The sequence below is a fragment of the Silurus meridionalis genome, chromosome 8 (genome assembly GCF_014805685.1).
Source record: "Silurus meridionalis isolate SWU-2019-XX chromosome 8, ASM1480568v1, whole genome shotgun sequence".
NCBI classification, from domain to species: domain Eukaryota; kingdom Metazoa; phylum Chordata; class Actinopteri; order Siluriformes; family Siluridae; genus Silurus; species Silurus meridionalis.
This window is the reverse complement of record NC_060891.1, coordinates 19,886,879-19,912,286: the sequence shown is the minus strand read 5'-3', so window position 1 is coordinate 19,912,286 and position 25,408 is coordinate 19,886,879. Positions and strand designations below refer to the sequence as shown.

The window sequence follows — 25,408 nt, the reverse complement described above, 5'->3', positions numbered from 1 at the left end:
TTAGATTTTTCACATGCAATTTCAGGCTTTTTATTCTGGCTACCACATCCTGAAGGGGAAATATGGCCATGGGAAGACCACTGAGGGACACGTAACTCACTGTCATGTTCATGAAACAATTTGCATGACATGAAGCATTATTATATGTAAAGTAGCCATCATAAAAAGGGCAAAATTGTGGCCATGAATACATGCACATAGTCAGAAAATATTCTAAAATAGGCCGTGGCATTTGCTTAATGCTTGACTGTGATAAACTAGCCCAACGTGTGCCAAGGCCTGGACTGTTGACACAAAGCATTTTCGTTCCATGGACTGCTGCTGTTTGTGCCAAATTCTGACCGTTCCATCTGTGCGCCTCAGCAAAAATCTAAATTAATCAGACTTGGCTATGTTTTCCAGTTAGCTGTCCAGTTTTGCAGTGTCGGTGCTCACTGCAGCCTCAGTGTTTTGTTCTTTACTGACAGAAGTAGAAGTGGTCAAAATGTTATGCATTTTAGAAGATACCTTTCTGTTTACACACTTGTACAGAGTGGTTATTTGAGTTACTGTAATCTTTTTGTGAACCAGACTGCCCATTCTCCATTGACCTCTTTCATCAACTCGCAATTCTGTTTGCAGAACTGCTGTTTACTGAATGAGTTTTTTCTTAACTGCACTGTGGAAACCCTAAAATTCAAGAAATATGGAAACGCTCTAACCAGCTTATCTGACACCAACAATCATCTTACTATCTTAGTGATATTCAATGATGTCTTAGGGTTGTGGTGAAGATTTTCTAGTTAAGAATTCAAAAACATTCCTACACGTCTAAAAAGAACTGAAGAAAATGTATATAAAGTATTTATTCGTTATTTGTTCATTTCATCACTACCATTACTAAACTTCTTGACCTGGAGCACGGTCATCTCACCAGAGTGACCTCAATTTATTAACACGTGATTATTGTGCTTGTTTCTCAGGCTAAAATCATGACATCTCTGACATCTGCAGAATTCCCTCCATGAGCTTCATGGTCACATACTGGCACTGGCCAATCACAATAACATTTATATTATGTAGTTATAGTTTGCTGTTAAAGCTATAAATGATAGAATATTTTCCAGTACACAACAACAGGGATAACAGAACTTCAGTCAATAACCTCTGATAAACCCAAATCCTTCCTGCATAGTAATATAAGAGTTATATGGGCAGCTCCATTTCACAAATCTACGCTGGATTCCTTTTAACTTCCCTAAAAACCCTAAAACCTTACTCATAACTATGTGGTAATACAAGTACAAACATCCCATTGACTATCCAGTTTAGAAAATATACAGCTTCTCTATAATTACAGCTAGATATGAAATATAACTTTTCCATGAATTAAATTCACTGGAAGCCCTTTGGGGGAAATTGGCCCTTTTTCAAAGAGTCAAAAGTTCAGACTGACTTGTTGTTTAAACATGACTGGTTCTGGGTAACAAACTATAATGCAGTCGGGCCAAAAAAAATAAAAAATAAAAAATAAATCACCTTCCATAAGCTGGGAACAAAGAATAATCCTGCGTCATACATTATGACGTGTCACTTCACTTCACTGATTAAATTATTTTGACTGTACATCGAGAGAAAAATCATAAAGCAGCTAAGGGTTTGTCGCCACCTTGTGTTCGATTTAATAATCAGACAAGGAAGATTTTACATATTTAATTCTACAAAGTGTAGGTGTTTATTCACGTAAACATATAATAATAAAAATTACTTTTCCACAAAACCTACATGTTGTACACAAATAAACAATTATAAAGTGTGCCACAATAATAACATCTTTTGTGTTTTCTTTATTAAAGGATTACAATTATTTTTAACAGCAAATCAAATCAGCAAATGTACAAATGTAAATAACTGGAAAAGTGCCATGTTGTCAAAATGAGTGCATATACTGTCAAAATTATTTATTTTTTCATCTGAACTTTCCATCATTCCGAGTCCTCATTTTGTAATATCACAGAATGGCATACAATGATATCTTACCATCAGTCAATATATATATGACACATTATAAGTTGATTAATGTTAGAATTTCTAAATAGGTAAAAAGATTATTATTGGAGCTCAGTAAAGATGCACACTAGTGCATTACTGTGCTGCATAATTGGGATCTATGTGAAAAAATTCGGTGGAAACTATTAAGACCTCGAATGTGAGGTGAATAAGTTGAAAACATTTGAAACAGTTGAAAACTGTATGTTTTTGCCTGAACAACAACCTAAAAAAGGTCCTCACTGTCCGCAGCCTCGTTCTGTTGGATGTACTTTAGGATGTCGTGCTGATCCATTGCCTGGACTACAGCAGGCTGAGAAGGCACTTGGGCAGACTGTGCCACAGAGGACGGCTTGTGTGGAATTGCTGGCTTGGCTTTAACTGCTGGTTTCGAGGCAACAGCTGGTTTTGGTTTCACTGGTTTACTGATTGCTAAAAATTTGTCCAAATCCTCGTCCACCCTAACGGAAAGAAAACACGAGAACACAACAGTAATCTTTAATCTTAAAGCAGAGTATCTGTTTTCTTTAGCCTGCAAAAACACTGTTCCTCTTTTTATCTATGTATTTATATAAATATCAAAAGTAAACTACAAAGTTAAAAGCAATCAAATGCTATTCTCAGGTAATCATATATTTAGAGACATTTAGTGAATATGTTCACATACAATAACAGGATATATACAAACAACGCAGTGTGCAGTGAGCTCGATCTGAAGACATTAATCCATACATTTGTTTAAAATGTAAAAATCTAAATCAGAAAAAACATTTGTATTCTATTCATTAAAAACAAAGATTGATAAATGAGGCCCAACACCGGTGTGTTTTCAATGTGTAATCAAAATAGTACTGAATATTCATTAATGTCATACTTCAAAATGTAACTAATCTTAAATAGGCTGTGGCATTTGATTAATGCTTGACTGGTATAAACTAGCCCAATGTGTGCCAAGGCCTGGGCTGTTGACACAAGGCATTTTCGCTCCATTGATTGATCCTGTTGGTGCCAAATTCTGACGCTACCATCTGTGTTCCTCAGCAGAAATCAGGATTAATCAGACTAGACTATGTTTTCCAGATATTACCTGTCCAGTCCTGTGTCTGTGCTCACTGCAGCCTCAGTGTTCTTCAGTCTTGGCTGACAGAAGTGGAATTGGTTAAACCTTTACTGTTTACCACAGCTGTAAAGAGTGGATTTTTGAGTTACAGTATTTTTTTTTGTGAGCTTGAACCAGGCTGACCATTCACTACTGACCTCTTTCATCAACAAGCAATTCTGTCTGCAGAACTGCTGCTCACTCAATGTGTGTTACTCAAATGCACCAATCGGAGTCAACTTTTTTGAAAGTTTGTGTAAGTAAATGTTTTTGCATGTGCATGATTCTATGCACTGATTCACTCCCATACAATTGGCTGATTCGATAACTTTTATCAATAAGTGAGTGTACAGGTGTTCCTAATAAAGTGTTCTGTGAGTATACATCATGCATGTCTACTTACAGCTCCTCTCTATATAAATATATAATATTTAGAAAAAACTCATTAAATCCCCAAAAAGTGGTGAGTCGCGTAATCGAAATAGAAGAGTAGACGAGATTCATACATTTTATATTACCCAAGTACCCAGTTATGGTTATTTCAGCAAGGTAATATGCTAGAAGGCATGGGGTATTTAGTAAGATCACTAGGATCTTTTCAAATTTGTAACAATTCAATGGGTTAATGCCATGTTTCTTCCAAACACCAAACATGTTCAGTACAGATATATAATTTATTCCTTTGTGAAAGGAGGAAAGGAATAATATCTGTAACACAAAAAAAGCTAATTTTTGAAGGAATATGGCTCCCTTCCTTTTGGGCCTAGTAGCATTCTGTCATAAACCTGACTACAGAATAAAAAGGAATGACCTTACAGGAAAAAGTGAATGAGACACAAATACTGACCTAAAAAGATCATCCACATCTTCATCTAGTTTTGTATTAGCAGTAACTTCACTTTTCTGGTAGGCATTAGGGAGCAGCAAAGAGTCTCCAAGAGAGACAGTTCCACCTAAATCCTGATCTTCAAACAACTTCACATTACCTGTTGGCAAAGAGGAAGCAGTAATGATGCCTATTTAAATACAATACATCAATCGCAACATCTACATGATAAATCTTTTCACTCTTAGTCTGTCTTTCACAATAATTACAATCTAGCTTTATTACAATGCATGTTAATATAATACGATGTGCAACATAACACCATCCTACCATTGCATATGTTCTTAGTTTCCTAGCACCCTTCTAGTATTAATAAATGTATTTTGTGTATATATATATATATATATATATATATATATATATATATATATATATATATATATATATACAGTGAGGAAAATAAGTATTTGAACACCCTGCTATTTTGCAAGTTCTCCCACTTAGAAATCATGGAGGGGTCTGAAATTGTCATCGTAGGTGCATGTCCACTGTGAGAGACATAATCTAAAAAAAAATTCCAGAAATCACAATATATGATTTTTTAACTATTTATTTATTTGATACAGCTGCAAATAAGTATTTGAACACCTGTCTATCAGCTAGAATTCTGACCCTCAAAGACCTGTTAGTCTGCCTTTAAAATGTCCACCTCCACTACATTTATTATCCTAAATTAGATGCACCTGTTTGAGGTCGTTAGCTGCATAAAGACACCTGTCCACCCCATACAATCAGTAAGAATCCAACTACTAACATGGCCAAGACCAAAGAGCTGTCCAAAGACACTAGAGACAAAATTGTACACCTCCACAAGGCTGGAAAGAGCTACGGGGAAATTGCCAAGCAGCTTGGTGAAAAAAGGTCCACTGTGGGAGCAATCATTAGAAAATGGAAGAAGCTAAACATGACTGTCAATCGCCCTCGGACTGGGGCTCCATGCAAGATCTCACCTCGTGGGGTCTCAATGATCCTAAGAAAGGTGAGAAATCAGCCCAGAACTACACGGGAGGAGCTGGTCAATGACCTGAAAAGAGCTGGGACCACTGTTTCCAAGGTTACTGTTGGTAATACACTAAGACGTCATGGTTTGAATTCATGCATGGCACGGAAGGTTCCCCTGCTTAAACCAGCACATGTCCAGGCACGTCTTAAGTTTGCCAATGACCATTTGGATGATCCAGGAGTCATGGGAGAAAGTCATGTGGTCAGATGAGACCAAAATAGAACTTTTGGGTCATAATTCCACTAAACGTGTTTGGAGGAAGAAGAATGATGAGTACCATCCCAAGAACACCATCCCTACTGTGAAGCATGGGGGTGGTAGCATCATGCTTTGGGGTGTTTTTCTGCACATGGGACAGGGCGACTGCACTGTATTAAGGAGAGGATGACTGGGGCCATGTATTGCGAGATTTTGGGGAACAACCTCCTTCCTCAGTTAGAGCATTGAAGATGGGTCGAGGCTGGGTCTTCCAACATGACAATGACCGAAGCACACAGCCAGGATAACCAAGGAGTGGCTCTGTAAGAAGCATATCAAGGTTCTGGCGTGGCCTAGCCAGTCTCCAGACCTAAACCCAATAGAGAATCTTTGGAGGGAGCTCAAACTCCGTGTTTCTCAGCGACAGGCCAGAAACCTGACTGATCTAGAGAAGATCTGTGTGGAGGTGGGCCAAAACCCTCCTGCAGTGTGTGCAAACCTGGTGAAAAACTACAGGAAATGTTTGACCTCTGTAATTGCAAATAAAGGCTACTGTACCAAATATTAACATTAACTTTCTCAGGTGTTCAAATACTTATTTGCAGCTGTATCATACAAATAAATAGTTAAAAATCATATATTGTTATTTCTGGATTTTTTTTAGATTATGTCTCTCACAGTGGACATGCACCAACGATGACAATTTCAGACCCTCCATGATTTCTAAGTGGGAGAACTTGCAAAATAGCAGGGTGTTCAAATACTTATCTCACTGTATATATATATATATATATATATATATATATATATATATATATATATATATATATATATATATATATATATATATACACACACACACACACACACACACACACACACACACACACACACACACACATATATATATATATATATATATATATATATATATATATATATATATATATATATATATATATATATATATATATATATATATATATATATTTCATTTATTTTAATTTATATTTATTTCTCTTGTAATCTGAAGCAGTCTTTTTGAGATTTGAGAACATAAAATAATTTTTTCGAACATAATATTTTTCCTATTGTTTGCCTTGTAACTTGTGATCTGATTTTTGGGAGCAAAAAAGACAAAAGACAAAAGCAGACTAGATATGATTACATATGATATGATTACATATAATTAGATATGATTAGATATAAATGTATATAAATGTAATCAAAAACATATTGTTACATACAATACACATAAATATTTACATATAAATATGATTACATATGAAATCTTTAGTTACAACACAAAATCTACACTCACTGCTCTTTACCGCAGGTTGAAAAAGCTCCTTGTCTGGATCATCCTCCTCATCAAACAGTAAGAGTTTGGGTTTAGCTGCAGGCTTTGGTAATGGCTTGGCAGGCTTAGGCTTCTTAGACCTATAAGCACAAGACTGATGCTGTTAATTTTCAATCATTTCACTGTAATGGAATTTCAATATAAGCAGTATGATGGTTGAACGATAGAATAGGACATGATATTGCATAAAAGATTTCCTTAAGTAAAAATAAACTACACATTAAACAGATTCTGTGAAGTGAAAACAAAAGTGTTTTTTCGTTGTCAATTCAAATGCATTATTGTATATTTATCCTTCCTGTACACCAGCCAATGTTTTTTTTTTCACATCAGCGTGTCAATAAATAACACGAATGACTTAGTGACATTTTAGATTCACATTCCAGACCCTTTCCAAAGTCAAAGAAAAGCCTAAAAAGGCTTGTGATGCAAAACAGATGAGTGCTTTGTTAGAAAATCATCTGGGTGGAGGAGGCTGTCTAAAGAGTCACATCAGAGAAACAGCTGCATACCTCTTTGAAAGAAATGAGAGACACTCCCTAAACACGAGAGATATACGAGTTCCTTTCCAGTAAATGAGCTTTTGACTCAGCGTGACATAGCGAAGGTCGGCCTTAAGAACGTGTTACAAAACATCAGCGTGCCACGTTCCTGGACACAACGCTGCTATCTTTCCAGGATGGGTGGTGACCCCGGGGTATTCAAATAGTTTATTCAAACGTCTAGACGGTCGACACATGTTTTAAAACCTTATCTGTTTCTGTTACACGTTTTCCAGCCAACCAATTATAAACAGTAATGTGACAGATATGTAGGCATTCAATTCAAAAGAAATGGTTGATTTTTAATGGACTAATTAGCACAGCTGAGTGACATCATTTAAGCCAGAAAAGGGAAATGATGCACAGAGATATTTTTCCACTTTAAAAGATGTCTTGATAGGGTGTCTCGAGCTGAAAATTCTCAGCTGCTATTTATAAAAGGCATTTCCATAACGAGAACTAGGGGTGAGAGTTTTCCAAAACATAGCACAAATAATTGACCTTTTATAGTATCTTGATTTGGAACATTGTGAGGAGCGTGTACTACTGGAATACTTCCAGTAACATTTATCTGACGAATCGGACATACTGAAAGAGGTTTTAACGTGATGAATAACCGCCAAATCAAAATGAATACAACACAAATGCCTTCTATAATAACCTTGAGTTACTAAAAAAAGATTTTCCACATTTATTAAAGACTTGCTTAGATCTTGTCCCTAAAACTCTCTGAGAAAATAAGCCTGTTTTAATTATTATTGTTGAACAAAGTATGAACAGTGCGATACAGGCTGGAAAGTCGTCTTGCTGTGTGTCAGGGTGTCCGTTAGAAGCAGAATAGAGCTGGTGCACAAATTGTCAGGCATCACTCCTGTAAAACACTTGCAGTGACTATAATGGATTTTAAACATGATTTTAAAATTAAAACAAGTCTAAAATTAAGTCTTAATTCATCCACTTGTTCTGTACTCGTCAGTATCAAGAGTATCGAGGTATTACTGAACCAAAGTCACCAGTTAAGTCTATAAACAGAAGAAACCCTATAAACAATGTACTGCAGAGGTTAGATCATAAAGCAATTGTAGATCTAAGGACTGATAAGAAACAATCTCTAAAAAGACTACATAAAATCCAGGCAATTTTATCTACTAAGAATGTATTCACATGGGCAGATTTATGGACCAGTGTTCATTGTGCAACACAGAATCAGTCAGATAAGTGATAAGTACTTTTCTTTTCTAGTTAAATATCTGCTACAAAAACCATTAAAGTGAATTATTTAAAAAATCAACAAATAAAGTAAATATAAATTAATGAAATACAGTAAAAAAAAATTAAGCTTTTAAAAAATACATTACCGTATTTTCCGGACTATAAGCCGCTACTTTTTTTTCCACGCTTTGAACCCCGTGGCTTAAACAATGAAGCGGCTAATATATGGATTGTTCCTGGGTTTTTCCCGGGTCACAAGCTTCAAGCCAAAAAACCGAGCCCCGTAACATTAGACCAATGAAATTGCGGAACGGGTTCAGGTGAACTAATGAAACTCTTTATATTAAATCAGATGCGCTCCCACTGAATCGGGCCGCACCACATCATAAATATGGATGATGTTCCTCTGACGTTTGATATGCCGCTCATTTGGACTGGCAACAGGAAATGCGAATCATTCAACACGCTGAAAACAACCGGGCATGAAAACGCACTTCACCTGTGTTCTGAGCTGCACGGCATCGGGGGAAAAGCTTCAATAATGGTGATTTTTAAACGCACGACGATGCCAAAAGATAAACGAGAGAAATAGTTGTGAAAGGAAGGAGGAAGACAGTGAACAATCACTTTTTTGGTAGGCTACTGTTTAGATACAAGTCGTGTAACAGACATTGTCTTTCGTTAAAGCCTGTGTAAAGTTCATTAGTTTCAGTGTAGGCATTATAGACAGGTGCGGCGTATTTATGTTCAAAATACAAATCTTTGTCAAATTCAGTGGGTGCGGCTTATATTTGGGTGCGCTTAATAGTCTGGAAATTACGGTACATAAAATGTCTGTGATTTTAAAGCAGGATTTATAGTAGATTTGTTGTAGATATAGTAGAAGTGCAGTATAGCCCTCTAGTGGACATTTCCAGTAGATGCAAATTAGACAGTAAACTCCCCTTTCTTTATCCTGTGGTGAAATAATATATACTCTTTAAATATATTCTTACCTAACACTGCCTAAAGGGTCAAACAATTCCTCTTCCTCTTCTTCCTCCTCCTTGGTTGCCTTTTCCACTTTTGCCGGCTTCTTTACTCGGTCAGGCTGAGATGTAGGTACCTCGTCTTTTCCAAAGAAATCCAACCCATCGTCTTCATCGTTCTTCTCCTCGAAGTCAAGGAAACTGGCGCCCCTCACATCATGAATCGCACCTTTTGCTCCTGTGATATTTAACACAAACGTGATGAAACCATGCGTCAAATATCAAACATGTAACGAATAAACATTACCAGGGCTCTCACCTAAGAATTCCATTAGCTCTGGACAGGTAGAGAGAGTCAGATGTTTTGAAATAAAGCGAACAAGTTCGTCAAAGGCCATTCGCCGTTCACGGATGTCCGTTTCACCAACAAAGAGTGCTTTGCGGGGCATGGGAGGCAGATGAATGCTGGGATACTGAGCAATCAAGCTGGAGTAAAACTCATCAATTTCACTGTACTTCTTTGATACCTGAGAATGAATGACAATCATTTTAATCCACATTTCGATCACCTGTAAAGTGATCCCACATTTATTTTTCTTCCACAAATTCATAATACAAAACAGTTTTAATCGAAGTACACAAGCAGCTCCTTTCAAAATGTTTCGACATGAAAGAGCTGCTGCTTTTCCCCTTTTAACTATTTATAACAAACCACGACTTCGTTTTATTACAGACTGCAAATATACAAAAAGCAGGATTATAAAAAAAAAAAAAAACACCGCCCTGGCAGCAGAATATATTACAAGAAAAACACACTACTGGCTGTGAGTTCTTGTGCCAGTTCATAAAAATCAGCCACTCACCACACACTGCACAACATCCCCTGGTTTGTGTTTAGCAGATTTAAAGGGTGCGAGGCGGGTGACCACCACAATCTGGTACTCCACGTGGCCAGTCATCATGGGACCCCGCACCTCCTGATACTGTGGAACCTGCAGGTCAATACCTGTAGCCTCATTCTGCAGAGGCCTAAGGAAAATAAATAATAATCTGCATAAAATAAAAAAATTTAGAGCAAGCAAAAACTTTCACAATTTCACAATGATTCAATAAGTAACAGTTTTTCTCAGTTGCTTTGGGGCGTTTCTCAGATCAGAAATTGTTCAACCTCTGCATCATGTGGTCATTTGTGCACATCATAAAAGCAATTTCCAAGCTGAATTTTATAGTTTTATTTATGTCTGTACTTTGAGAGTCTCTAAAAGCTGGAACCAAATTCTTGTGTGTGTCAACACATTTGGCCAATAAACCTGATTGTGATTTCTTTTTGCTTTGAACACACTGCGAATACTATGGTACATTCATTTAATTGATTGTGTACAAGTGTCTGCTGTTTCTACATTATCAATTGATTAGGTCATGATGTTGACTAAAATATATTATACTGGTTCCCACCTAAATAATCTTAACCCCCAAAACATCTTGGCATCAGTTCATTGCATAAGTCATTGAATGCAAAACGGTTAAACCAGCTGTCAAAATCTGTCTAAAATTTCTATAGAACTTTATTTTTATATAAATGTTTTTTGAATTGATGAATTGTGCAGATGAATCTTAAATTTCACTAATGAAGGCAAGTGAACGGCATCGGATCAACCCATGATCGACTAGTTCTCTAAAATAGGTCAAAGGTGAATTTTGTGAACCTTCTTTTGGCAACAGAGCAAAACACAGAATTACAATTTCTGAAAATAGATGAATGAATGGAAGAAAAGAACAGACAGTAGTACAGTAAATGTGTAAATCCTGTCCGGTCTCTCGCAATCAATTTAAATCAAATTTTCAATCATCTCTCTGAAATGCAGAGATGCCGTACAGAGGAAATTCAACTTTGTGCATTTTCAATCGTTGTAATCCAAACCGTAGTTTCTATCAAGAAATAGTGAAATTGTGCACCATCATACTGACAACATCACTAAACATTTTGATGATTTTGTTTGTGAACAATGACAACGGGACTTTTTATTCTATAGGATGTTAATTGACACAAATACTTTCTTTTAAAAGATGAACTAAGGATTTTAAAAAAGGTGCAGGCTTTTGCAAGAAATCAAATGTCTGGTGCAGTTTGTACAAATTGTTTGGGAAATGCAGTTACAGGCTTCCAAAAATTAGATTTGATTCGAGAAATGCTCCAAAGCAACTGCGAAAAACTGTAATATGTCAAGCTTATCTTCTTCACACTTTTTTGGGGGGAAAATGTGTCTTGAATTCTGCTGATGAATCTTGAATGTCACTAATAAAGCAGAGTTTATGGCATCAAGATCTACTAATGATTAACTAGTTCTCTAAAACAAGCCAAAGGTAAATCTCATGAACCTTCAAATGGTGAGTGTATACACACAGAATTACAATTTCAGAAAATAAAGTACAGTAAAAAAAAAAAAAGTGTGAATCCTGTCCAGTCTTTTGCACTCAATATCCCACACAAAGTAATTAACTAAATTTAAGTTCAAATTCATACATGCCGTACAGAAGAAAATCAGCCTTGTGCATTTTCAATTATTGTAATCCAAACCGTAGTTTTCATCAGGAAATACTGAAACCGTGCGCCGTCATACCGACAACACGACTAAATGACGATCTTGTTAGTTACCATTTACAAAAGGATTTCTGATAGCTATGACATGTTTGACACAAATACTCACTTTTTAGAGATGAACTAAGGATTTTAAGAAAGGTAAATGCTTTTGCAAGAAATCCATTGTTTGGTGCAACTTGTGCAAATTGTTTTGAGAAATGTAGTTACAGGCTTGCAAACGTGTGATTTGTTTCAAATGATTGGAGAAATACCCCCAAAGCAACTGAGAAAAACCTGTAACAAGTAAACACTGATAAATAGTTTGAATAGAGTGGTTTATACAGAGAAGTGTTCAGGAGCAGGTTTTCTACATCAACATATTGCTATGTTCAGTTCAATGCCTTCCTGATAAATAATAGACAAGCTGTCAACATGAATCTGCGGGATTTTCATGGGCAAAAAAAAACATTAGCCCCAGATGTTTGTTTTTTTTAAGGTCCAGATGTTTGCACAAACATTTCCAGCTCTGTTTTCACCAAGAAATGCAATTTAAAGTCATATGTGGGGGTATCCTCATTACTATTATTACAGGAAAAAAACAAGTTAATTCATTTATTTTTTTTGGAATAATTATGCATAAAATATATTTTGTATACTTAATCGAAATATTGTCCATAAATACCATAAATAAACTGCACAACCTCTGTATCTAGAAATATACCGTATTTTTTGCTTCGTCAATAACAATATTCTCTTATATTCTATATCTGTAAACATATGCATTATAAAGTTACAATGCCCAAATAAAAAGCAAACTATATATAAATAGTATTTTGTGCTATACGTCGTTTCACTTTCGTATTCAGCTACAACCCAAAGTAACTAGCAAGCTAACTATAGGATCCGTGCAACAGTTCAACTGCAGAACAAAGTTACCTGCTCGTAACAAGTCCATCTGGCATTACTGAAAACTGGAAAGTTGCTGGCGAAATGTATAATATTTATAAAAGAAGCTTCATTGTCATTTCTTTCTTTTAAAAAAAAATCCTTGTGACTGGGACGTATACCGTCAGCTTACTAACCGGACAGCTTGTGGCTAGTCACGGGATTCAGTTCCTCTTAGCATTCAAACTTAGCTAAGCGTCCAATTTAGCTAGCAGGCGAAGTGTTGGTGGATTGGCTTGAAAAGCTGTGATTCTGTGAAATTGACGTTCGTTTGCGTTTTTACTGTATATTTACAAACTATTTTTACAGAATACAAAATAATCCACATGAGGGAAAAAAAACATTTCGTAGTCGGCAGGATTCGAACCTGCGCGGGGAGACCCCAATGGATTTCTAGTCCATCGCCTTAACCACTCGGCCACGACTACTGACAAGCGTTAGCACCTAAATTAGCCACTTTGTAAAGAGCTGTAAATGTTTATAAACGTAATTTAAATTCGCTATTTTCATTTTTTCTTTCTTTTTTTTCTTTTATGTAAACGCTACATTCAACCGAAACAAATGTTAGTGTGCATTTAAAAGCAAATCCGATTGGTGGCGCTCTAACACTGTAGATAGATAGATAGATAGATAGATAGATAGATAGATAGATAGATAGATAGATAGATAGATAGATAGATAGATAGATAGATAGATAGAGAGTGTGTGTATGGAATTGGGTACTGTATAAGTGATTGCTGTGTTTCTGGGATTTTCTCAATACAGGCGATTATAAGATAAAATAAGATATACCTTTATTCGTCCCACAGTGGGAAATTTTCTTTGTTACGGCAGCAAAAAAAAAATGTATAAATACAAATAAGGAAAAAAGTACGTATTGCAGGTAATTTTGCACACAGGTAGTATTATTACACAGTTAAACAGTAATAACAGTGCGTATTATGGTGACTGGTTAACTGGGAGCAGTATTAATTGTAAAGTCTAATAGCAGCATGGAGAAAAGACCTTCTGTAACGCTCCTTCAGACACTTAGGATGTAACAGTTTATAATCCATTTATTTATTTAATCATTCGTTTGATAAATCTCAATCCTATCCCAAGACGCTGGGTGTGTTTTGAGAATACACACTTCATAGAACATCACAGGCCACTATCTGCCCACTCATCCACACCAAGAGACTATTTACCATGAGAAATTGACCTTCAGGCCTGTTTTTTTTTGAAGGTGGGAAGAAATCAGTGAATGTAGAGATTCTAGACATAGCACGCACAAAAACTCAACACAGAAACTCAAGAAGTATGTCTATGAACCTAAACATCTGGTAGAAATCTGCTGATCAAACTGTCTGTCTTTTATGTTCCATTGTGTTTGTCTTGTAGTGTCCGCTTTAATATTTGCCATGGTCAGGGTTGTGTCCCACAGAAAGATGAGGCAGATGGAAATTTCTGTAATGAACCTTTTACACTATTCTGAATAGTTTTAGCACTGCTTTTGATATTTTAGTTGTGTTTTCTCATTGGTAAAATCAATAATATATTCACCTCTTCTCTTTTCTTTGCAGCACTCAAAGGTGTCTAGGACCAACGAAACACTGTCTATTAGGAATAATACTTTTTTTTTAATAATAATTCTTTGAATTCACAAATCCACAAATTCAGATTTCCAATGAGCTACATTTTATGTACTAATACATTCCCAGGAAACCAGATTTGCTTATTTTTTTCTTCTCAATGTTACACAAGTGTTTCTTAGTTGGAATATTAGAGACACAATACCACTTAGTCTGAGAGTTTTCACTAATGCTAACATTCATGATCATTGACTCTCTATATCCTTCATGAATCAGATCAGATGTGGTTTGAGTAAGGAGAACTGAATACAGAACTGGTGCAAATACTTCAGAAAATTCAATTTTTTGGTAAAATTTTATTTCTATAGCACTTTTAACAGTGGACATGGCCTTAAAGCAGCTTTACAGAATGTAAGAATAATAGAACAAAATTCACTTATATTTAAATTCATGTGCATTTATATCTGATGATGAAGCCTGGGGCAACTGCAGCATAGGAAAAAATCCCTTAGATGGAATGAGAAAAAAACCTTGAGAGGAACCAGAAGAACCCATCCTCATCTGGATGACACCAAGAGTGTGATTATAAATCATTAAAACATTATAAACACTTGAAAAAGAGAAATATTATGAGCACTGAAGTGTGTGATTATGAATAATGTCCTTTCTACAGTCTTCAACAGTCAGTTGGAGTTGAGTAACCAGGAGCTCCTGAGCAACTCATAATTTAGCTCAACATCTGTGATCATTATAGATTCAACACCAACTCTTCCTTGCCAGAGCTTTTAAACATTCAATGATGCCAAAACAGCATATGTTGAATGTTATTTTAAATATTGATTAAGAGGTTGTTTATACTCAAAGTCCAATGTCTGAAATCTTCATTAGCTGGGACACAACTGGAATTGGAACAATGTCTAGATGCCTGGGATCCTGCAGGGTTGGCATCTTCTTTTTGAAGGTCTGAAATCTTCATGAGGTGGCATACAGCTAAAGCTGTCCAAATCTCTGGATACCTGGGAGAAGCAGTGCAGAGGAAAATCACTGAATTTCTGAGAACCAAATGTAATAAACACCTTTTGTAACTTTGAATTTTTAGTGGAAATAATCTAAAGATTTCAATTACTTTTAGACTGCAGATGATCAGCAGGTAAGCAACAGAGAAGTAATATTTTATCCAAGTGTTCCACTAGATGTTTCAAAACACTTAACTGATTATCTTCTGCTTTGAATACATTTTGGACTGCCTTGATGAGAGCTGGCACGATTACATAGCCATTCCAGGTTTTCCCAATCACAGCCTCTGCTTGAAGACCTCAACACTTTTATTTAAGCTCTTTGTCCTTGACATTTCTTAACATCTCTAAACAATGCCCTGGGGCTGACACTTAGTGTTTTTACATAAACAAGCAATAAAACTATTTAGATTCTGAGATCCTGTTGCTGAAAACCTATAAGTATTTTGTAGGCCTTGTTTGATAAAAGTGCATTCAGGGCAATCATCTTAATCATCTGATTTTGGTATAGCAGATTTATTTTTGTTATTGAGTATGGTGAGACTTTTGACTTGTGCCGTCTCCACTGCTGCTTGTTATGATGATTTATATAGTGTGCAGAGGGAGGTGAAGGGTGAAAGTTTTTTTTTAGTCAAAGTGCAGATACATTGGGCCCCATGATATGAATGCTGAATCGTATGCTTTAGCATATGTCTTCAAGTAAGTACAGATGTATACCGGGATTTTTTTTATCTTTTTGTTACAGGATGTAAAAAAAAAAAAGGCAAATAGTGAAAAAAACTTACATTTTATAAGCATTACAGTATGGAATCTATTGGAAATCACTGATTCCAGTCTGAATTGTCTCCAGCTTAAGTTACATTTTTTGAAAGTTGCTTCATGCTACACGATTCATATTTTCAAATTATGCACACCAGGGTTTTAAAATAAATGATCAGGCTTCATAATTGTTTTCAGTGTGCACTCATTTTTCGGGTGATAAAGTATGCAACACGTTTTGAGTTTCCATTTTATATCAAAGAGGACACGTTTCAACTGTACTATGTAATATATGAAATATTGATGGAATACACAGGGTGGCAATGAATCAAGGATTTTGGCTCGATGGCATGCTGCTTGAGCTTAAACACGACACAGAGCACAATTTAATCATTTATTCCAAGTTTGGATTCACAGAAACGAATGGAAATGCATTACTGTCAGCACCCCTGATTGGCTGAGCACAAAATGCTGAGGAGCATTCTTGAGAGCCATCCAAGTGTTGTCTATTTCATGGTCAAATTCTCAAAAACTGACTGGTAATTGAACTGAAATACACACAACCTTTGTTTCAGTCACATTTTTCAACATTTCTCAACAGAAGAGTGTTTTAAATATTTTTTGTTACCCAAGTCTGACTCTACTCTCAATTTGTGGTTAGAGGCTATAAAAAAAATCTTAAAAAGACTTTTTAACAGAGGCTGTTTTGCCAGTGTATTTTTTTCTATTTTAAGAAAAACACCACCTTTGTGTGTGTCCAGTGTGTGGAAAAAAGCACATCAATGTACTACATGGGAGACTTTACATAAAGCATTAGTTTTGTTTTACACTTTTATGTTGCATGTTTTTTTTTTTTTTAAGAAATTAATTAAATAAATGATGGTTTGTCTTAAAAATAAAATGAGATATAAAATACTTTTAAGGGTTTAATGTTGTACAAATATACAGCCATATGTCTGATTGATTATCATCAAATGCAGCATTGAAAGAAAAATAACCATGTCAAGCACCTTCCTTTTCCTCAATCAGAGCCATAGGTGATGGGACCTGCAATACGATCAGCAATAGGACCATCAGTGACAGGAGGTTGCACAGTCTCACAAGCCTAGTCCATAGAAGGTCTAACCTAACAAAACACCACAGTTACCTTGGCATGTTGGAACACTGGAGCCCTCAGGTGGAGCATCAACTCCATGTTTAAAGCCTGATGTTTTACAGAATATGGAAGACATACTGAATAAAAAACTCAGGCAGCACCACAGAGACAGTAGCACTCTTACATAGCAAGCATGGAATTAATTCACAAGGAATCCTTCTTTTTTTTTTTTTGCCAGTAGATGTCTGTGTCAATATAAAGCATGATAAGAGACACAGCAGTTCTCTAAAGTTTCAACTGCAAGGCATATGAATATCAATCACAGGAAACTTAGCAGTACAGCACATATCTATGCATGAGAGGTCAGAGAATCTCCCTCAGTGCTGTTGGCAAAGGTGGAGCATTGTTGTGTGCCATTTAGAATCCAGTGCGGAAGTAGTCAAAGGAGCAGTTAAAGTTCACACACTCTGCATGCTTACACCGATTCATCAACTGAAGCACATGTGCAATATACAGGCTGGTGCCAAATTCATAAGCAGACATGCTGCTCAATCTACATTGAACTACCTCCACAACATCATGCTCTATTTCTTTTACATACAACTCACGGAGTGGAGAAAAAGCTAAGGTTAGATGAGGTTGGAACAGCTATAATTACAGCACAATAAAAAATTGACGAGTCAATTGGATAAACATAAAATCTTTTTTATGGATATTCATGGGTATGTTGAGTGCATCAACGCATATTGGTATTACTACATATTGAACAATCAAGACATATATGATTTAAAATAAATACATAGAAAATGTTAGAGATTTTATTGAATTTTCAATGAATTTACTTACACACTGACATGATAAAAAACACAAAGGCTGTAAAACAAGGTCTACGAAATATGTTAGATACTGTACCTGTAATGTTAAATAAGATTTTAGTGCAGAGAATGTGGAATGAAATCCTGCTTAAAATTGGAAAGTTAACTGCCTCACGATGCCTGTCCGATGTGAATTTCTTGTTACATCATAAGGTCCACAGACAGCTACTTATTTATTTTGTAAATATAATATTGAATTGCATGTTTGAAAATGCAGTCATTGTTGAATTTTTGATATAATGAATACTAAGAGACACAACTCGCAGCAACAGCGTGATATATGCCATTATAATAGCCACTGTGACAGTCGTAGTTATACGAGGCGTAGACGTTTGTGCAAAAACAATTTTTACAATTCTCTCACAATAACAGTTTGCATCTACAAATAAAATGAAATAAATTAAATCAAATCTGTACACATAAATAATATGAAGAGAATGAGATAATATTTCCTTAAGAACACCAGGAATTTCTTATATTAATAAGAGGACAGCAATCCTTATTTTAGATTTTGTGATTATGCAAGAAAACGTAAAAAAATTAAGGAAGGTACACCTTTATTTAATCTTTTAGGACAAAAAAAAGACAGATCAACAGATTTTAAGGGTCAACACTAAAGCCATATTAGTGTAAAACGCTAAGAATATTTGCATATCCCAAATAATATTCGAATGATATTGTTCCTGTGGTGCTCCACTTGCACTAGTGGATGGGGAAGGGGCATAAGAAAAGATGCACTACTGTCAGTATCAGTAAACACACAAAGTGCCTCTTAGGTGTCTGAGAGTTGCAAGTATTCATCTTATAACACTATATGTACATGTTAACAGTGTAACTATTTCTTTATAATCTGTCTGTGCTATTTTTTTTTTTTCTAGGTGATTTTTTAAAAACACATTTAAAAGATCTTGTTCTCTTAAACAATGAACAGTATTAATACTGTATATAATATATACAAGACAAAAGACAATGTTATTTTTCAAACTTTATTGTCCAGAAACAACTACAGTGAGAGGTAATCAAGTGGAATGAACAAAACAGGGTGGACCACAGTTTTGAAAAAACATACAACCTTCTCATAACCATCTTCATGATGTAAAGCTTAAAACTGCCTTCTGAATATACCAGAAAATCAAATGTGGTGATAACGTTATTGCAAGACATGTACTGAACACCGGCGAAGGTGGTTGCACAGTGGCCACTGAAACTCCACTTAATTTGGTAGTGAGTACTGACACATACATTAAATATTGCCTTGTTATTGAAGAAATGATCATTGGTTTATATCAAGTGATGTCGATATATATAGCTGGGTGCCATATTAAAAAAAAAAAACAGCTGTACTGTAGGAGGGTGCTTTGTAAGCATTCATGCTTTGCTAGAATGAACTGTACTGTACACATATCCCGTTAGTCACAGAAAATCAATACACTGATTCTAATTTATTCTATGGTGATTTTTATGCTGATTAGAGAAAAATCTTAGAGCCTCTTTATCACCATTATAAATACACCAAATAAGGGAATATCTTTTGAAAAAATAAAGCATATCCCTTTAGCACAGTTCCAGGGAGTTGGAGAATCTGTATATTGACTCAACGAAGCTGTTCTGTTGGTTTATTGTGGCTTAAAACCCTAAATTTATTTCCCATTAATTTGTCACCTGTCTGTGTATTCCTTCTGTAATATACAGGCTTGAGCTTACACTCTGCTATAATCCAAGTAGTACATTGTTTATTGTGTTATAGTATACATGAAATATTGCTCGACAGCAGGACATAATATTTTGTTTAAAAGTGGTTTGCATTGTGATTTAAGGCAGCTTTTAAATTTGTCTAGCCAGCAATAATGGATGCAAGTATTTCAGTTCAAAGTATAACTATATAATTATTAAGCAAAAGTGACGCACATTAACATGAATGTTGCTGAAAATCTCTGAACTAGGTGTTCGCTGGATTGAAGGCACCACATAACCTTAGTTAAAAAAGTGCAGTCATTCCATAAAATAACATTTCATAGTCTGCTCCACAGGGCAGGATACATACACTTTATCTGATACAGTGTAAACCTTTTTTTTCCATACGTAAAAGATAGTGCTACAAAACATTTGTACAGAAATCTATGAATCTACAGCGTTAATCAGATTTTTTTTTTTTTACTTTTTTGTACCTTTTCTTTTTGGTCAAACAAAATATTGAGTGTACTGAATGAGTTTATTAGAATATATAACAAACCAATTTAAATACATAGTACTAGATCTGTACAAAAATCCCAAACCTTCTCAATGAAGCCTTGACACCACAAGCCCGAGCTGGAATGACCTCTAATTCTGTGCAAATCAGAAAGCATGGGAGCCAATCAAAAACTGAGAAACACCACAGGATCTTTTAAACTTATTTTTAAAACCACCCTTTATGTAGAAGACAGAGTGAACTTTGATTGTAACTGTGTGTGTTCATGTTTGGTGCTCAGCTGGCCCGGCTTCACTGATGCAGGTTTAGTGTCAGTCCTTTAGAAAAATTATGTAGAGAAAAGAAAGAGAGAGAGAGAGAGAGAGAGAGAGAGAGAGAGAGAGAGAGAGAGAGATGAGTGCATCAATTTCCCACAGTGTGGGAGACAGAGCCTTGGTCTTCTGGGATACACTCATGGGGCTTAGAAGAAGCCAGAAAGCCTGGCAAGCAGGTGCATTTGTATGAGCCCTCTGTGTTGGTACACACTCCATTCTTACACAGCTCCACTTTGTCACTTATATCCTCACATTCGTTTATATCTGTAAGAGATGAGAGTGTGACATAGATAAGCTAAAAGCAAGACGTGCATACTATCTCAGTTTTAGATAGTCAAGGGCCTATAACAGGATTCCGATTTACAATCTAATACCGATGTGAATTGACCCTTGAATTGGGTCGGGATGAATAAAACACACTCATGCAATAAAATCAAATACGAAACTGTGGAAATATTCAGCCACTGGCAAACTTTCTCATTATTTTCTCACGTTCATCTGAATGAGAAACATTCAAAACAGATCCAATTCTCCAAAGATTTCATTAGTAAATCTGTCATCTTTATTTTCCTTTTTTTTTTTTTATCAGATGTTCTAAAATGTTCACGTTTTTCACATCTGTGACATGAAATAATTGATTAAGCTTCATAATTGCAGTGCACTTTCAGAATGCACTCAGATTCTTGGATGAGAAGGCGTGCAACACCTTCTGAGTTTCCACTACGAATCAAAGGGAACACGTTTCAACCGTGCAATATCGACATACTACGCAAGGTGGCTATGAATCACGGGTTTTGGCTCGATGGCACGCCGCTCGAGCTTAGACACGGCACAGAGAACACTTTGATCGTTTATTCCAAATTCTGGTTCACAGGAACTAATGGAAGAGCATTACTGTCAGCACCCCTGATTGGCTGAGCACATGATGAGGAGCATTCTTGAGAGACATCCAAGAGTTGTCTATTTCATGGATGAATGTTGGAAAAGTGATTGAGGGTGATTGAACTAAAATACACACAACATTAGCTTCAGGCACATTCTCTATGGAGTTTCACTAGGGAATTTCAACACTATTTTTTTTGACTTGTCTCTACTTCCTATTAGTGGCTGGAGGGGATAGAAAAGAAACCTTCTAAAAAGTCTTAAAAGCAGTTTTCCTATTGGTGTTATATGCCATGGTTTATGCTGTGTTGCCAAACTCTGTATCCAACCAATTCATTACATTTGCTTTCCTCTTTTGCTTCGTATCAGTGCACTCATATATTACTTTTAACCTCCAAGATAATAATTGTTATTTATATAGCACATTTCAGTTTGATTGTTGCTTTATTGCTGAAAAATGTTGATATCATCTACAATCATTAATGAAATGACTACATAACATATGGGAGGCGGCATGGGAAAACTAGCTACATCTAAATTCTTTTTGCCAAAACAGATAAAAAACGTTTGGCAAGACACCTCGACTTTATGAAAGCATCTATATATTTCACCAAAATGACAGTGGTTATTCTTTTTATTCTTGTCTAGACTTATCGTACCTCATACCTAGATCATACTGCTAAGATTATGTTGTGTAAGAAGCCAGTTTAATAAATACTGAGGTAAAGAAGTCAGTCTTTTTAAAAGGTGTTTAATACCTTCCTAGATAGCTATGTTTCATCATGAAATGCACATAAACTGCTACCCATCTGAAATAGTTTTCCTTAAAAGAACGTTTTACATTCATTAAAACTGCAGCACCTCACAGTTAAAACAATTTCACTTGCACTGAAAATAAAATAAATAACAGTCTGTTTATATATAAACATTTCTAGCTCTAAAAATACATGCTTTTTCCAAATCCGATTTCAATTTTTGCCATTTGTTTTACGATCTGATATCCAATATGTACAGTACGTCTGATATCCAGTATGTTATCACCCCAACTATCGAAACTGTCACCTCTAGTAAATATGTATTTTAACTAGCTTGTTAAACTGACAAAGAAATAAGTGTGAGAATAGGACTTACCAATACATGCCATCTTGCCTAGGTTTAGTTCATAGCCATCAAAGCAATCACAAGTGTAGCCCTCTCGCACACGGACACATCGGCCATTTTCACAGCCGTTTAAGATGCCGCATTCTTCTGCTTGCAAACCCTCAAATCCTGCACTATGATCTGAAAGAAAAGTAGCAGAAAACATGAAACATGACACTTTTCCACTGTTTTTCTCACTAGTGCTTTTCTGATAATACTACTAGTACATTCATATTAGAAAAATAATACATGATAATACAGCTAATACTATGAATTAATTGGTAATAAACAAGTATGTGCATCCTAAGAAAGAATGACGGTACCTCTGTACGGGTTAACTCGGTGAGTTGGCTGGTGCTCTCTGGGCCTGAGCACAGGTACTCGTCCTCCCTCTCTAGAGCCATAGTCATTTGAGCGATCAGTAAAGATGGAACCGCTCAAAGTGCCTTCAGGTCCATAGAAAGTGCCACCTCCCAAAACGCCATAGTTACCCCAGTATGGTGGACCATTATGCCCCTCAGGAGGGGTGTCAGGTCCATATTCAAAGCCTGGATGCTCCCGTAGGCTGTCTGAGCCTCTGTTTTGCAGGTTACACAATATAGCAAAATCCTCTGTGTGAAGATAAATTACAATTTTAATTCAACCTTTCTTAAGAAAAATACCTGATCTATAGTATAGTTTTGAACATTTTCAGAGAATTTTCATTTTCAAAAAATTCTGATATAAACGCACCGGATGATTTTTCAGGGCAGAAAGCACACTGTGACCCCCAGGCAACACCGTAGAGACAACAACACTCAGTGTAGGTAGTCAAAGTACCAAACATGGGATTAATACATGTGGTATCAGGTTTAAGTTCCGCCAGCAGACATCTGTGTGAATATAATCCTCATCAAGGAAAGGACCTATAGACAGAAGAGATACAAAAAGAAAAAGAATGCATGTGAAAAGACATTTGCAACTTTCTCACTGACAAGATATCCAGCACAGTACAGCACATATTATTCAAATACAGATCAGAGTCTTACCCTCTGTGCTGTTGGCAGAAATGCAGCGACGCTGTGTTTCATCCAGAATCAGTGGGGGATTGCAGAAGCAGTTAAAAGAGCCGGGTGTGTTCACACACTCTCCGTGTTCACACTGGTTTTCCTCCTTACATTCATCATCATCTGAGGCACACATGCAGAATACATTCTTAGTCCAAATTCAAGTAATATATATTTTTTATATTTTAATTCTTGTTTAAAACATTAATTAAAATGACCATTACCAACACATTCCATTCGGACATTGTCATAGTAATAGCCACTGTGACAGTAGCAGTTATATGAGGCGTAGACATTTGCACAGTAACCATTTTTGCAAATTTCTGTGCCGTACAGCTCACACTCATCTGCATCTGTGAACAAGAGTAACTAGATAGTATTAGAAAATAGTAAGTAATTAAGAGCATACTATATATCAAGCTGATCTGTATACACATATGATAAAACATGGGGAGTATGACTGTAAGAACACTAGGCATTTCTACTAGTCAAATGAGGTCAACACTACCTGTTTATATTTTGTAATTAGAAGAGTCCAAATGAGCACTGTGGACTTATGGCAGTAATAGTTACTCCATTAATATACACAGTGAATTTGACAGACAACCACATATAAGATGGCTTAACAGCTATTAAAGGTCAATACCAATGGCAGACAGATATCAACACTTCCTTTAGTGCATTTTCTTTTGGATATCTTAAGAATACATGGCCATAGTCAAAAATCGAAACAATTATTTTAGTAACAATTATCAGCATGTTATCCTGATTGTGGCCAGGTCTAGTTTTAAGTCTATTTGTCTCAGTTTTGTCTGAGTCTAAACCACAAGCTTCAAGCAAATTTTATCCTAAAATAATTCACTGCAGCCTGCTTTGAGCAGTGATGTTGAAGTCTTTCTCTATAATTTTATCGGAATGTAGAAAACATTTAGAGTTACTGGAACCAAAGCGAATAGAACTTGATATCCAGTATATACACCGAACAGGCATAACTTCATGGCTACTGATCAGGCATAACATTATTTTCACCTGCCTAATAATGCCCCTTTTCTGCCAAAAAAGTTCTGACCTATCGAGCATTAACAGCATTAACGTCTTTAGCAATTTGAGCTGCAGGGGCTCGTCTGTTGGATCGGACCACACGGTTCAGCCTTCACTCTACACGTGTATCAGTGAAGCTTGGCCGCTAATGACCCTGTCACCGTTTTACCACTGTCCCTTCCTTGGACCACTTTTGATAGATACTGACCACTACAGACTGGGAACATTCCAGAAGAGCTGCAGTTTTGGTCAAAACATGTCAAAACCACTCAAATCCTTACGATTGCCCATTTTTCCTGCTTCTAACACATCACATCTAATAACATCTAACACATCTTCTAATAAATCCCACCCACTAACAGGTGCCATGATGAAGAGATAATCAGTGCTATTCACTTCACCGCTCATAATGTTATAGTGTCATAATATTATGCCTATTCGGTGTATGTCGCTGCCATTGATCTAGTCCTTCTTGTTGTTGATTTGAGTTTTAAATATATTTTAAATATATTTAAAACAGAGAAGATCTCAAGACTTGATTGGATAGACAAACAGACAAAAAAAATAGTTGTACATAAAAATCTCTTGCACTCAAATATTTTCACCAGTATTAAAAGACTTGCCTTGATAAAGCTTGACAGGTATGCAAATCTTT

The 25,408-nt window shown here is 36.0% G+C and overlaps 2 protein-coding genes and 1 non-coding gene across 3 annotated transcripts in view; all 3 read right to left on the bottom strand.

Annotated features, from left to right (window-relative positions):
• Positions 1-1,686: 1,686 nt before the first annotated feature.
• hs1bp3 (HCLS1 binding protein 3) lies at positions 1,687-13,157 on the bottom strand. The gene is made up of 7 exons (XM_046856588.1): positions 12,814-13,157; positions 10,160-10,325; positions 9,616-9,823; positions 9,324-9,534; positions 6,536-6,654; positions 3,975-4,113; positions 1,687-2,489 (listed from the first exon to the last, which is right to left on the bottom strand). The coding sequence occupies exons 1-7, from the start codon at positions 12,837-12,839 to the stop codon at positions 2,255-2,257; spliced, it is 1,104 nt and encodes a 367-aa protein (XP_046712544.1). The 5' UTR covers positions 12,840-13,157; the 3' UTR covers positions 1,687-2,254.
• Positions 13,158-13,168: 11 nt separating this feature from the next.
• On the bottom strand, positions 13,169-13,250 carry trnas-aga. The gene has a single exon. It is a non-coding gene; the product is annotated as a tRNA-Ser (tRNA).
• A 7,082-nt stretch (positions 13,251-20,332) lies between these two features.
• LOC124390099 (latent-transforming growth factor beta-binding protein 2-like) overlaps positions 20,333-25,408 on the bottom strand; it is a 106,668-nt gene continuing 101,592 nt past the window's right edge. The window contains 7 exon segments of the mRNA XM_046855810.1: positions 20,333-20,908; positions 22,658-22,807; positions 22,990-23,277; positions 23,399-23,527; positions 23,530-23,571; positions 23,695-23,835; positions 23,937-24,065. Coding sequence (XP_046711766.1) covers positions 20,733-20,908; positions 22,658-22,807; positions 22,990-23,277; positions 23,399-23,527; positions 23,530-23,571; positions 23,695-23,835; positions 23,937-24,065 — 1,055 coding nt within the window. The 3' untranslated portion in view covers positions 20,333-20,732.